This window comes from Kogia breviceps, chromosome 1 (genome assembly GCF_026419965.1).
Source record: "Kogia breviceps isolate mKogBre1 chromosome 1, mKogBre1 haplotype 1, whole genome shotgun sequence".
NCBI lineage: Eukaryota > Metazoa > Chordata > Mammalia > Artiodactyla > Physeteridae > Kogia > Kogia breviceps.
In genome coordinates this window covers 43544861-43559203 of record NC_081310.1, presented here as the reverse complement: position 1 = coordinate 43559203, position 14343 = coordinate 43544861, and the positions used below count along the sequence as shown (strand labels likewise).

The window sequence follows — 14343 nt, the reverse complement described above, 5'->3', positions numbered from 1 at the left end:
CACTTTTCGTTCTCAAGATTGCTTTGGCTATTCGGGGTCTTTTGTGTTTCCATACAAGTTGTGAAATTTTTTGTTCTAGTTCTGTAAAAAATGCCAGTGGTAATTTGATAGGGATTGCATTGAACCTGTAGATTGCTTTGGGTAGTAGTCATTTTCACAATGTTGATTCTTCCAATCCAAGAACATGGTATATTTCTCCACCTATTTGTATCATCTTTAATTTCTTTCATCAGTGTCTTATAGTTTTCTGCATACAAGTCTTTGGTCTCCTTAGGTAGGTTTATTCCTAGATATTTTCGTCTTTTTGTTGCAGTGGTAAATGGGAGTATTTTCTTAATTTTACTCGCAAATTTTTCATCATTAGTGTATAAGAATGCCAGAGATTTCTGTGCATTAATTTTGTATCCTGCAACTTTACCAAATTCATTGATTAGCTCTAGTAGTTTTCTGGTAGCATCCTTAGGATTCTCTATGTATAGTATCATGTCATCTGCAAACAGTGACAGCTTTACTTCTTCTTTTCCTATTTGGATTCCTTTTATTTCTTTTTTTTCTCTGATTGCTGTGGCTAGAACTTCCAAAACTATGTTGAATAAGAGTGGTGAGTGTGGGCAACCTTGTTTTGTTCCTGATCTTGGTGGAAATGGTTTCAGTTTTTCACCATTGAGAACGATGCTGGCTGTGGGTTTTTCATATATGGCCTTTATTATGTTGAGGAAAGTTCGCTCTATGCCTACTTTCTGCAGGGTTTTTATCATAAATGTGTGTTGAATTTTGTCAAAAGCTTTCTCTGCATCTATTGAGATGGTCATATGTTTTTTTTCCTTCAGTTTGTTGATATGGTGTATCACGTTGATTGATTTGCATATATTGAAGAATCCTTGCATTCCTGGAATAAACCCCACTTGATCATGGTGTATGATCCTTTAAATGTGCTGTTGGATTCTGTTTGCTAGTATTTTGTTGACGATTTTTGCATCTATGTTCATCAGTGATATTGGCCTGTAGTTTTCTTTCTTTGTGACGTCTTTGTCTGGTTTTGGTATCAGGGTTATGGTGGCCTCATAGAATGAGTTTGGGAGTGTTCCTCCCTCTGCTATGTTTTGGAAGACTTTGAGAAGTATAGGTGTTAGCTCTTCTCTAAATGTTTGATAGAATTCGCCTGTGAAGCCATCTGGTCCTGGGCTTTTGTTTGTTGGAAGATTTTGAATCACAGTTTCAATGTCAGTGCTTGTGATTGGTCTGTTCATATTTTCTCTTTCTTCCTGGTTCAGTCTCAGCAGCTTGTGCATTTCTAAGATTTTATCCATTTCTTCCACGTTGTCCATTTTATTGGCATACAGTTGCTTGTAGTAATCTCTAATTTTTCTATTTCTGCAGTGTCAGTTGTTGCATCTCCTTTTTCATTTCTAATTCTATTGATTTGAGTCTTCTCCCTTTTATTCTTGGTGAGTCTGGCTGATGGTTTATCAATTTTATTTATCTTCTCAAAGAACCAGCTTTTAGTTCTATTGATCTTTGCCATCATTTCCTTCATTTCTTTTTCATTTATTTCTGATCTGATCTTTATGATTTCTTTCCTTCTGCTAAATTTGGGGGTTTTTGTTCTTCTTTCTCTAATTGCTTTAGGTGCAAAGTTAGGTTGTTTATTTGAGATGTTTCCTGTTTCTTAAGGTACGATTGTATTGCTATAAACTTCCCTCTTAGAACTGCTTTTGCTGCATCCATAGGTTTTGGGTCGTCGTGTCTCCATTGTCATTTGTTTCTAAGTATTTTTTGATTTCCACTTTGATTTCTTCAATGATCACTTCGTTATTAAGTACTGTATTGTTTAGCCTCCATGTGTTTGTATTTTTTACAGATCTTTTCCTGTAATTGATATCTAGTCTCATAGCATTGTGGTCAGAAAAGATACTTGATACGATTTCAATTTTCTTAAATTTACCAAGGCTAGATTTGTGACCCAAGATATGATCTATCCTGGAGAATGTTCCATGAGCACTTGAGAAAAATGTGTATTCTGTTGTTTTTGGATGGAATGTCCTATAAATATCAATTAAGTCCATCTTGTGTAATGTATCATTTAAAGCTTGTGCTTCCGTATTTATTTTCATTGTGGATGATCTGTCCATTGGTGAAAGTGGAGTGTTAAAGTCCCCTACTGTGATTGTGTTACTGTCGATTTCCCCTTTTATGGCTGTTAGTATTTGCCTTATGTATTGAGGTGCTCCTATGTTGGGTGCATAAATATTTACAATTGTTATATCTTCTTCATGGATCAATCCCTTGATCATTATGTAGTGTCCTTCTTTGTCTCTTGTAATAGTTTTTATTTTAAAGTCTATTTTGTCTGATATGAGAATTGCTACTCCAGCTTTCTTCTGATTTCCATTTGTATGGAATATCTTTTTCCATCCCCTTACTTTCAGTCTGTATGTGTCCCTAGGTCTGAAGTGGGTCTCTTATAGACAGCATATATATGGGTCTTGTTTTTGTTTCCATTCAGCCAGTCTGTATCTTTTGGTGGGACCATTTAATCCATTTACATTTAAGGTAATTATCAATATGTATGTTCCTATTACCATTTACTTAATTGTTTCAGGTTGTTCTTGTAGGTCTTTTCCTTCTCTTGTGTTTCCTGGCTAGAGAAGTTCCTTTAGCATTTGTTGTAGAGCTGGTTTGGTGGTGCTGAACTCTCTCAGCTTTTGCTTGTCTGTAAAGGTTTTAAATTCTCCATCAAATCTGAATGAGATCCATGCTGGGTAGAGTAATCTTGGTTGTAGGTTTTTTTCCTTCATCACTTTAAATATGTCCTGCCACTCCCTTCTGGCTTGTAGAGTTTCTGCTGAAAGATCAGATGTTAACCTTATGGGGATTCCCTTGTGTGTTATTTGTTGTTTTTCCCTTGCTGCTTTTAATATGTTTTCTTTGTATTTAATTTTTGACAGATTGATTATCATGTGTCTTGGCGTGTTTATCCTTGGGTTTATCCTGTATGGGACTCTCTGTGCTTCCTGGACTTGATTGGCTATTTCCTTTCCTGTATTAGGGAAGTTTTCAACTATAATCTCTTCAAATATTTTCTCAGTCCCTTTCTTTTTCTCTTCTTCTTCTGGGACCCCTATAATTCGAATGTTGGTGCGTTTAATGTTGTCCCAGAGGTCTCTGAGACTGTCCTCAGTTCTTTTCACTCTTCTTTCTTTCTTCTGTTCTGCAGTAGTTATTTCCACTATTTTATCTTCCAGGTCACTTATCCATCCTTCTGCCTCAGTTATTCTGCTATTGATCCCATCAAGAGTATTTTTCATTTCATTTATTGTGTTGCTCATCGTTGCTTGCTTCCTCTTTATTTCTTCTAGGTCCTTGTTAACTGTTTCTTGCAATTTGTCTATTCTATTTCCAAGATTTTGAATCATCTTTACTATCATTATTCTGAATTCTTTTTCAGGTAGACTGCCTATTTCCTCTTCATTTGTTAGGTCTGGTGTGTTTTTATCTTGCTCCTTCATCTGCTGTGTGTTTTTCTGTCTTCTCATTTCACTTATCTTACTGTGTTTGGGGTCTCCTTTTTGCACGCTGCAGGTTCGTAGTTCCTGTTGTTTTTGGTGGCTGTCCCCAGTGGCTAAGGTTGGTTCAGTGGGTTGAGTAGGTTCCCTGGTTGGGGGGACTAGTGCCTCTGTTCTGGTGGATGAGGCTGGATCTTGTCTTTCTGGTGGGCAGGTCCACGTCTGGTGGTGTGTTTGGGGATTTTGGTAGCCTTATTATGATTTTAGGCAGCCTCTCTGCTAATGGATGGGGCTGTAGACCTGTCTTGCTCTTTGTTGGGGATAGGGTGTCCAGCACTGTTTGTTGCTGGTCCTTGAGTGAAGCTGGGTCTTGGTGTTGAGATGGAGATCTCTGGGAGATTTTTGCCGTTTAATATTGCGTGGAGCTGGGAGGTCTCTTGTGGACCAGTGTCCTGAGGTTGGTTCTTCCACCTCAGAGACACAGCCCTGATGCCTGGCTGGAGCGCCAAGAGCCTTTAATCCACATGGCTCAAAATAAAGGGGAGAAAAAATAGAAAGGAAAGAAAAGGAAGGAAGGAAGAAAGAGGGAGGGAGGGGGGGAGGGAAGGAAGGGAGGAAGGACGGAAGGAAGAAAGGAAGGAAGCAAGAGAGGAAGGAAGGAAGGAGGAGAGGAAGAAAGGGAGGAAGGAAGAGAGGAAGGAAGGGAAGAGAGGAAGGAAGGGAAGAAAGAAGGGAGGAAGGAGGGAAGAAAGGAAGAAAGAAAGGGAGAAGACAAAATAAAGTGGGATAAAGTATAGTTATTAAAATAAAAAATAATTATCAAGAAGAAAAATTTCTATTAAAAAAAAAGGGTCGATCTAACCCTAGGACAAATGGTGAAAGCAAAGCTATACAGACAAAATCTCACACAGCAGCACACACATACACACTCACAAAAAGAAAAAAGGGGAAAATAATAATATATCTTGCTCCCAAAGTCCACCTCCTTAACTTGGGATATTTTGCTGTCTATTCAGGTTTTCCACAGATGCAGGGCACTTCAAGTTGATTGTGGAGCTTTAATCCGCTGCTTCTGAGGCTACTGGGAGAGAACTCCCCCTCTCCTCTTTGTTCGCATATCTCTTGGGGTTCAGCTCATTGAGCTTTTTGGATCTGTGAATTTATATTTTTCAACAAATGTGGAAATTTTTTGGCTCATTTTTCTTCAAGTATTTTTTCTGCCCTCCCCCTCTTCAGGGGAGTCTATTTACACATATATTAGGCCACTAATAATGAAATTATCCCACAGGTCACTGATGTTTTGAAATCTTTAAATTATTTTTTTCTCTTTTTCTGTTCATTTTGGATAGCTTCTATTGCTGTATCTTCAAATTCACTAATCTTTTCTTCTGCAGTATATAATCTGCTTTTAATCCCACCCAGTGATATTTTCTTCTGAGACACTGTAGTTTTCATTTCTAGAAGCTCAATTAGGGTCTTTAAAAAAATACTATCCATGTCTCATTAACTTTTTAAACATATGGAATATAGTTATGATAACTTTTAATGTCCTTGTCTGTTAATTCTAACACTTATGCCATTTCTGGCTTAGTTTTGATTGATTTTTCACCTCATGGCTGTGTTTTCCTACTTCTTTGCATGCTTGGTAATTTTGATTGAATGGCAGACATTGTGAATTTTACCTTATTGGACGCTATGTATTTTTGTACTCTTAAAAATATTATTGAGCTTTATTCTGGGACACAACTGTTACTTGAAAACAGTTTGACCTTTTGGGACCTTTAGGCAGGACCAGAACAGTGCTCAATTTAGGGCTAATTATTCCTGAATACTGACACTAGACTTTTCTTTGTATTCTATCCACTGCCCCCTGAATCATGAATTTTTCCAGTTTAGCTAGGTGGAACAGGCATGATTTTGAGCCATGTGTGAGTGCCAGGCACTCTTACCTTTGATCCTTTCAGATGGTTCTTTCCCTGGTCTCAGGTAGTTTCTTCACATTTATGCCCTGCTCATTACTTAGCTGAATACTTGAGGGGGACCCTCTGTAGGTGGGTCTCTGCACAGAGGTCTCTCTGTGCAGCTCTTTTCTCCCTGGTAGCTTGTCCTCTGAACTCTAGCCACTTTCATCTCTCTAGACTCTTAGCTTTGTCTCCTTAAATTAGGGAGTCCAGTGGGGTCCTCATGGGTTCCATCTCCTTATTGCATGGCCTGAAAACTCTCTCAGGCCAGCAAGTTGGAGCAATCATAGTGCTTACCTTATTTATTTCTGGTGTCTCAGGAATCACTTTCTTTCATTGCTTGATACCCAGTGTCTCAAAAATTGTTTCACAAACTGTGTCTTTTTTTGTTGTTGTCATTGTTATTTTAGGAAGAAGCGTGTATTTGGTTCCTCTGGATTTCTTTTTTTATTTCTTGTACCTATATCTGTACCACAATCCTATGTATAAATTAATGTCCTTCATAAGTTTTGGAGAAATATCAGTGATGATCTCTTTGATGAATGTCTGTTCTCTATTCTTTCTGTTTTCTCTTTCTGGAACTCTGATTAGACTTATATTAGATCTTCTCATTCTATGCTCTTTGTCTATCTCTATTTCATAATTTCCACCTCCTTGTCTCTGTGCTGCGTTCTGGGTATTTTTTCCAGGGCACTAATACCCTCTTTAACTACATCTATTCTGCTGTAACTCATCTATTGAGTTTTACAGTTTGATAATTACATTTTCCCTGTGAGAGTTCTGTTGGTTTGTGTCCATAGCTGTCTCATCATATTTGATAAGTTTTTTGTTGCTTATTCATGTTTAAATTCCATCTTTTATTTCTCAGACATTTCATGCATAGTTTTGTATTCTAAATCTGATAATTCTAATATATGAAGACCATTGGTATCTAAATCTACTGTGTGTTGTTTCTTCTGCATCTCATTCATGATGGTTTATTTACATGAGTATTTTGCAGTCTTTGCTTGTGTGACTAATATTTGGCTAATCTTAATCATGAAATCCTCAGGGTATAAATCATGGTTGCTTCCTGAAGAGATGATTTGTATATTTTCTTTTCTGGAATCCTGGCTTCATACAATAGTCCTACTCCCAGGTTGCCCACTTTGAAGAAAGCCCAAGACTTAGTCTCTGGAACCCAGTGTTGGTATTTTTACTGGGCCACTTCTGACCTTGGGTTTTCCTAGTGAATACTGGTTACTACCTCCCCCTCCATTGTTAGATTACCGTATTTAGTTTCTTGTTGTTTTTTCATCCCTAGAGACTTCTGTTTCTTTCTGCGAGCCCAGTAATGCTTCAAGAAGTATGCTTTGGACTTGAGGATATGGGGAGGGGGAAGGGTAAGTTGTGACGAAGTGAGAGAGGGGCTGGGACATATACACACTACCAAATGTAAATTAGATAGCTAGTGGGAAGCTGCAGCATAGCACAGGGAGTTCACCTCTGTGCTTTGTGACCACCTAGAGGGGTGGGATAGGGAGGGTGGGAGGGAGGGTGACACAAGAGGGAAGAGTTATGGGAACATATGTATATGTATAACTGATTCACTTTGTTGTAAAGGAGAAACTAACACTATTGTAAAACAGTTATACTCAAATAAAGATGTTAAAAAAAAAAAAGAAGAAGTATGCTTTATCATGGATATAGTTGTGTTGTAATGGGAAGGCCCTTCAGAATATTTTGACCCTATTTTGCTATGAGGGAGTGTCCTAAAGAAGTTGTTTTAAAAATTGATACATCCCAATGTATGAGCTGCACATTGAGCTGATAAACTCCCTATCACTTTAAGTGTTTAAGCAAGGGCTGGATAATTCTTTTTGTCATTGGGTGAGAGATCAAGCTAAATGATTATTTCAACTCAAAGATATTAAAATTCTAGGGTCTCAGGCTTAGAATACAATACCTAGATCACTTTTAAAATAAATGAAGACTGCTCAGTTATGGTATTTATAATTTATCATCTGTGATCATTTCCAAATATTTTGTTTGGTTTTATTCAGAAGCAAGAGAAATTACTTCTTAGTACTTAAAGACTTCTTTGTCTTTGTTTATTTTTAAACACTTGGTGTCTTTTTACATTTTGGTCAGTTTGAGAAAGTGGTTTTATTCATGAATTCAACTATTTACAAAAAAAACTATTTAGAAAAATTCCACTATATTCAAGGCACTCTGTTAGATGTTGTAAATGTGTAAATACGTAAGACATAGTTTTTATCCTGATAGAGTTTATAATTTAGAAGAAGAAATTTAAAAGTCCTTATTTTGTTTTACATCTCAGACATTATGTTCCAAATAATTATGACTCTGATTAAAATTCTCCACTGTTCATTCACTTGGAATGCTCATTCATTCATGAGCATGGCAGGAATTCACAGCCTAGATCCTTTTCTTTTTCTGTCTTTTTCTCCCCACATATCTTTTGTGAGTATCTGTTCACTATTTCTTTCCCTAACATTACTTTCTCTCTCACATATTTTCTGGCTCATTTTTCCTTTTCTTCTGCATGATGTCTTGTTTTCCTTCTTTCTCATACAGGGAGCGGTATGTACAAATGCTTGACCAAATTGCCTGGCATATGACTGACTTCTACAAAGACATGGTAACTCAGCAAGTGATGGACCAGTGCATTTTAGAAGAACTGTACAATTTTAAGAATATTATTGAGGAACTGACCAGGTAAAAACTGTGCTTATCAAAGCCCTATCTCTAAAGAGAGTAAAAAATACTCAGGGAAAGTAGAATGATTAAAGGTGAGGACTCTCTGATTCTCTTTTTGTGTTTTGCAAGAGAACAGAAAGACCTGGATATAACTGTAGAGACATGGGTTACACAGGTTAACACAAAACTAGGGGTCTGTTGTATGTTTGATAGGGAAAAGACTCTTGTTCTTCCTTCCAAAATAGAGATGCTTATCTTAGTTTGGTTTACAGAGCAGTGCCGTGATTATGGATGTTAAGGTTCAAATCCCAAAGAGAATAAGCATTATATATAATAGCAATCACATTTAGTGATCAACCAACCTTGTGGCAAGATGATTAGTGGCAAGAATGAAGAGGATAGGATAGGCATGTCAGAGGGTAGGATAGAGCAGCCTTAAGGCCTTGCCTGCCAGCATCTGCCTTCACTCCATTCTAGAGAATCCTCCCCATCTTCTTTCTGCCTTTTCTAGCCAGTCTGATTCCATTGCCAAACCTGGTAAGAGTCCACCTGAATCAACACTAGATTTCTTGATTTGGTTTATAAGGTAGAAAAACTAGGAAGAGATGTACACATGATAACTGAGAAGATTCCTGAGTATAAATCTGATTTCCTAGGTAGAAACGTTTTCAAAATCTTCAACTATGAATACAAAACTTGCTTGCTTTATTTCAGGGAGCTGTGTTTGGTTCTGGCACATGATATGAAATTAACAAAAGAAGCAGAAAAGGCCCACAGAGCTTTGGCACAAGCTCTTTTAGACGCTGAAAAGAATGCCAGGTGAGTTACCAAATATTAGCCATTATGTCATACTTGCTTCACACCTTATTTCAAGGAATAAAATTTTTTTAGAAGCATTTGAAGATTTTTGAATTACAACAGTGCTTGAAGGAGTTAATATATGTTAAGTTTCATTGTATATATTAACTCTTCCACACACTGTTGTAATACACATTTTGTGTCTCCTTGTATGAGAATTTTCCAGGGGGGTAAACCTAGAAGTGGAATTACTGGGTCATAGGATATGCATAGACTTGTCTTGCTGGATGTTACCAGATACTCCACAAAGTGGTTGTACCAGTATATCCTCTAAACAGTGTATGAGATTTCCCTTTTGCTCATATCTTTTATCAGTCTGATAGATATGAAATGTACCTAGTTTTTGTTTGCATTTTCCTAGTTAGTAGTGTGAGTCTAGTTCTTTTTTAGATTTTAGTGACTCTACTATGGTCCCAATGTTTTTATTCTATTTCAGGGGTTAGCAGACTTTTTCTGTAAAGGGCCAGATGGGAGATATGGTTTCTGATGCAACTACTCAATCAACTCTTCCTTTGTAATGTGTGCCACTGTAGTACAAAAGCAGCCAAGGACAATACCAGAACATGATTGTGTTCCAATAAAACTTTATTTATTGACACTGAAATCTGAATTTATAATATTCCCATGTGTTACAGAATATTATTCTATTGTTTTTTAACCATTAAAAAAATATAAAAAGTAAATCAAATATATAAAAAATAAAAAAAGTAAAATTCTTAGCTCATGTGCTATATAAAAACAAGTGGTGGGCCAGGTTTGACCCACAGGCTGTAGTTTGCAAATCTCTATTCTATTTCATTTTCATATTCTATTTTGTTTTCTGTTAGAGTTCTGATTTCTAGGAAGCTCTTGGGTATGTGTCAAAAGATATATTTGATTGCATTTTAATTTTTTATTTAGTTGACTTAAAATATTATTATATTATCATAGAAGCAGTACATGTGCCTTATAAGAAAATTAGAAAACACAGACAAGCAAAAATAAATTTAAAAAATCACAATTTCGGGACTTCCCTGGTGGTCCAGTGGTTAAGACTTTGCTTTCACAATGCAGAGGACCTGAGTTCAATCCCTGGTGAGGGAACTAGATCCTGCATGCCTCAACTAAAGATCCCACATGTCTCAATGAAGATCCCACACACGACAATGAAGATCCCGTGTGCCACAACTGAGACCCGATGGAGCTAAAAATAAAATAAAAATAAAAAATAAATAAATTAGAATTTCTTTTGTGCTAATGTCAATTATCAGAACAAAACATCTTCTAAAATCAGAGAGAAGGGAAGAAAAGAGAGAAAAAAAAATCTCATTTTCTTTAAACATTGATGGTTCTGAAGTAGGATGGTTCATTTTGTGTGTGTGTGATTAGATATTGCAGGTAATATTTTTTTCTTATAATGACTAATTATTTTGTTGAAAATTTGGAAAATACAGAGACACATAAATAAGAAAATTAAAAATATTCACAATTCTCTTACAGTTAACTACTATTGATAATACAATATATTTTTCTTTTTTCTATATATTTTTTATAAAAATGATATGAACTGAATAGGTACCATTATCATTTGGGTTTTCTTGTTTTATGTTGTACACAAAAATTTTTCCTACGTACCAGAGTATTAAGAACATGACCTTTGGGGCTTCCCTGGTGGCGCAGTGGTTGGGAGTCCACCTGCCGATGCGGGAGATACGGGTGAGTGCCCTGGTCCGGGAAGATCCCACATGCGGCAGAGCGGCTAGGCCCGTGAGCCATGGCCACTGAGCCTGTGCATCTGGAGCCTGTTCTCCGCAACGGGGGAGGCCACAACAGTGAGAGACCTGTGTACCGCAAAAAAACAAAAACCAAAAAAAACCCATGACCTTTATTTTTTAAATAAATAAATAATTTATTTATTTTTGGCTGCGTTGGGTCTTCATTGCTGCACAAGGGCTTTCTCTGGTTGCGGTGAGCCAGGGCTACTCTTCGTTGAGATGTGCAGGGTTCTCATTGCAATGGCTTTTCTTGTTGCGGAGCATGGGCTCTAGGAGTGCGTGCTTCAGTAGTTGTGGCACTTGGGCTCTAGAGCGTAGGCTCAGTAGTTGTGGCTCATGGGCTTAGTTGCTCCGTGGCATGTGGGATCTTCCCGGACCAGGGCTCGAACCCATGTCCCCGGCATTGACAGGCAGATTCTTAACCACTACACCACCAGGGAAGTCCTAAGAACATGATCTTTAATTAGCTAGAGTATTTTCATCATAGAGCTGCATTATATATTTTATTTGGTCAGTCCCTTGTTGTTGGACATTAAGGTTGTTTCTGAATTTTTTCTTTGGCTGTTATAAGTAGGAGTCATTCACATATACACTACCAAATGTAAAATGGGTGGCTAGTGGGAAGCTGCTGCATAGCACGGGGAGATCAGCTTGATGCTTTGTGACAACCTAGAGGAGTGGGATAGGGAGGGTGGGAGGGAGGCTCAAGAGGGAGGGAATATGGGGATATATGTTTACATATAGCTGATTTACTTTGCTGTACAGCAGAAACTAACACAACATTGTAAAGCAATTATACTCCAATAAAGATATTTTAAAAAGATAAATAAAGGTCATTAATTCCCTTTTTAAAATTGAGGTCTTTTAGGTAGTAAAGTGCATAACTCTTAAGGTTATTGCTTGTTGAATTTTTATATGTATATTCATCTGTGTGCCACCTACAGTGATTAATTTTTTCTCAGTTTGAACAAGTGGACGCCTCCAAATAGAAGGAGGCTTTAGGAACTGATGTTGGCGGTTAATTGCTTTCAACAAAATTAGAAGAATTTTGTGTCACTGACCTTTTATTCTTACAGGAAAGTTAATATTCCTTAGGGGGAAGTGTTTCAAAAGGTTTGTGAAAGGCTACCAATCGCTTTACAACTTCTGTGTTTGTATTTACTCTCAGAAGGGATTTTAATTCTAAAAGAAGCTTCATTGTAAGTTAGAAGGAAAAGGTAGGGCTTCCCTGGTGGCGCAGTGGTTGAGAGTCCGCCTGCCGATGCAGGGGACACGGGTTCGTGCCCCGGTCCGGGAAGATCCCACATGCCGCGGAGTGGCTGGGCCCGTGAGCCATGGCCCCTGAGCCTGTGCGTGTGGAGCCTGTGCTCCGCAACGGGAGAGGCCACAACAGTGAGAGGCCCGCGTACCGCAAAAAAAGAAAAAAAAAAGAAGGAAAAGGTATATTCTGGTAAACAAGAAGAAGAAAGATTTAAGAAAAATGTACTTAATTATACTTAAGCTTTTGCTTGATTGGTAGAGAATTTCTTTAAATCTTATCTAATTCTATATAATTTTAAAAGGTAGCTCACAATTATTAGGCTCTGTGCCTTTGTATCTTCTTAATAAAGAATCCTAAATTCTGTGAGAAAAAAAAATGAAAAACAGCTATATTACTACTACTTGTATTCAGAATTTTTCATTAGATATAGTGTTGTTATACCACTGGAGTACCATGGTGTGAAAATTCTAGTGAATAAAGAAAAATATGATGAAAAATGTTTAGAGCAGGGAGTAATATATTGAACTTTTTACTTTAGTACCTTTGTAAGATTTATTCATGAAATGTGAGTATTTTTTCTTCTATTTCACTGTATATTAATGTTACTAATATATCCAGAAGTTATACCATAATTACCTTGTGATGAGTTTTAAAGGAACAAATTGCCTACTTTAGAACAGTTATTTTTTAAAATATGTATTTATATAGCTGTTTTTAAATTTTTCTTTTAGAATTGTAGAAGAATATCATGACTTATATACGTTACAAAGAGAAAGGATGGAGAGTGATATTAAACAGTTAATGGCAGAAAGAGATATCTGGAGCTCAGCCACATATGAATTGTCTGTAAAGGTTGGTTCATCTGAAATCGTAACTTATTTTTGGCTGGATAAAGTTTCATTTTACAGTTTTCAATAATCTAGACAAAATTTTAATTAATTTATTTTTTACTTTTTTGGGGGGCTGCATTGGGTCTTTGTTGCTGCATGTGGGCTTTCTCTAGTTGCAATGAGCAGGGGCTACTCTTTGTTGCAGTGTGCAGGCTTCTCATTGTGGTGGCTTCTCTTGTTGCAGAGCATGGGCTCTAGGTACATGGGCTTCAGTAGTTGCAGCACATTGGCTCAGTAGTTGCAGCATGCGGGCCCTAGAGTGCATGGGCTTCAGTAGTTGCAGTGCATGGGCTCTAGGGTGCACAGGCTTCAGTAGTTGTGCCCCGCGGGCTTTAGAGTGTAGGCTCAGTAGTTGTGGCGCATGGGCTTAATTGCTTTGCGGCATGTGGGAATCTTCCTGGACCAGGGCTTGAACCCATGTTCCCTCCATTGGCAGGTGGATTCTTGACCACTGTGCCACCAGGGAAGTCCCCAAAATTTTATTTTATTTTTAAATTTGTATTGAAGTACAGTTGATTTACAATGCTGTGTTTAATTTCTGCTGTATAGCAAAGTGACTCAGTTATATATGTGTGTGTGTGTGTGTGTGTGTGTGTGTGTGTGTGTGTGTGTGTGTGTGTGTGTGTATACATTGTTTTTCATATTTTCCATTGTGGTTTATCAGAGGATATTGAATATAGTTCCTGTGCTATACAGTAGGACCTTGTTGTTTATTTGTCCTATATATAATAGCTTGCATCTGCTAATCCCAAACTCCCAATCATTCCCTCCCCAACCCCCCTTACCCTTTGGCAACCACAAGGCTGTTCTCTATATCTGTGAGTATGTTTTTGTTTTGTAGATATGTTCATTTGTGTCATTTTAGATTCCACTTGTAAGTGATATCATGTGTTATTTGTCTTTGTTTCTGACTTACTTCACTTAGTATGATAATCTCTAGGTCCATCCATGTTACTGCAAATGGCATTATTTCATTCTTTTTAATGGCTGAGTAATATTTCATTGTGTGTGTGTGTATATATATATCTTTAAAAATTTTTTTTAATTTTTTATTTTTTAATTAATTTTTTATTGGCATATAGTTGATTTACAATGTTGTATTAGTTTCTGCTGTACAGCAAAGTGAATCAGTTATACATATACATATATCCACTCTTTTTTAGATTCTGTTCCCATATAGGTCATTACAGAGTACTGAATAGAGTTCCCTGTGCTATACAGTAGGTTCTTATTCATTATCTGTTTTATATATAGTAGTGTGTATATGTTAATCCCAATCCCCCAATTTATCCTTCCCACCCCCTCTTTCCCCCTTGGTAACCATGTTTGTTTTCTAAATCTTTGACTCTTTCTGTTTTATAAATAGGTTCATTTGTACTGTTTTTTTAGGTTCCACATGTAAGTGATGTCATA

At 37.1% G+C, this 14343-nt stretch overlaps 1 protein-coding gene across 1 annotated transcript in view; it reads left to right on the top strand.

Annotated features, from left to right (window-relative positions):
• AXDND1 (axonemal dynein light chain domain containing 1) overlaps nucleotides 1-14343 on the top strand; it is an 83891-nt gene that overhangs the window by 27212 nt on the left and 42336 nt on the right. Inside the window, exons 10-12 of the mRNA XM_067017430.1 lie at nucleotides 8045-8185; nucleotides 8882-8986; nucleotides 12772-12892. Of these exons, the coding sequence (XP_066873531.1) occupies nucleotides 8045-8185; nucleotides 8882-8986; nucleotides 12772-12892 (367 nt within the window). The remainder of the gene's footprint in view (nucleotides 1-8044; nucleotides 8186-8881; nucleotides 8987-12771; nucleotides 12893-14343) is intronic.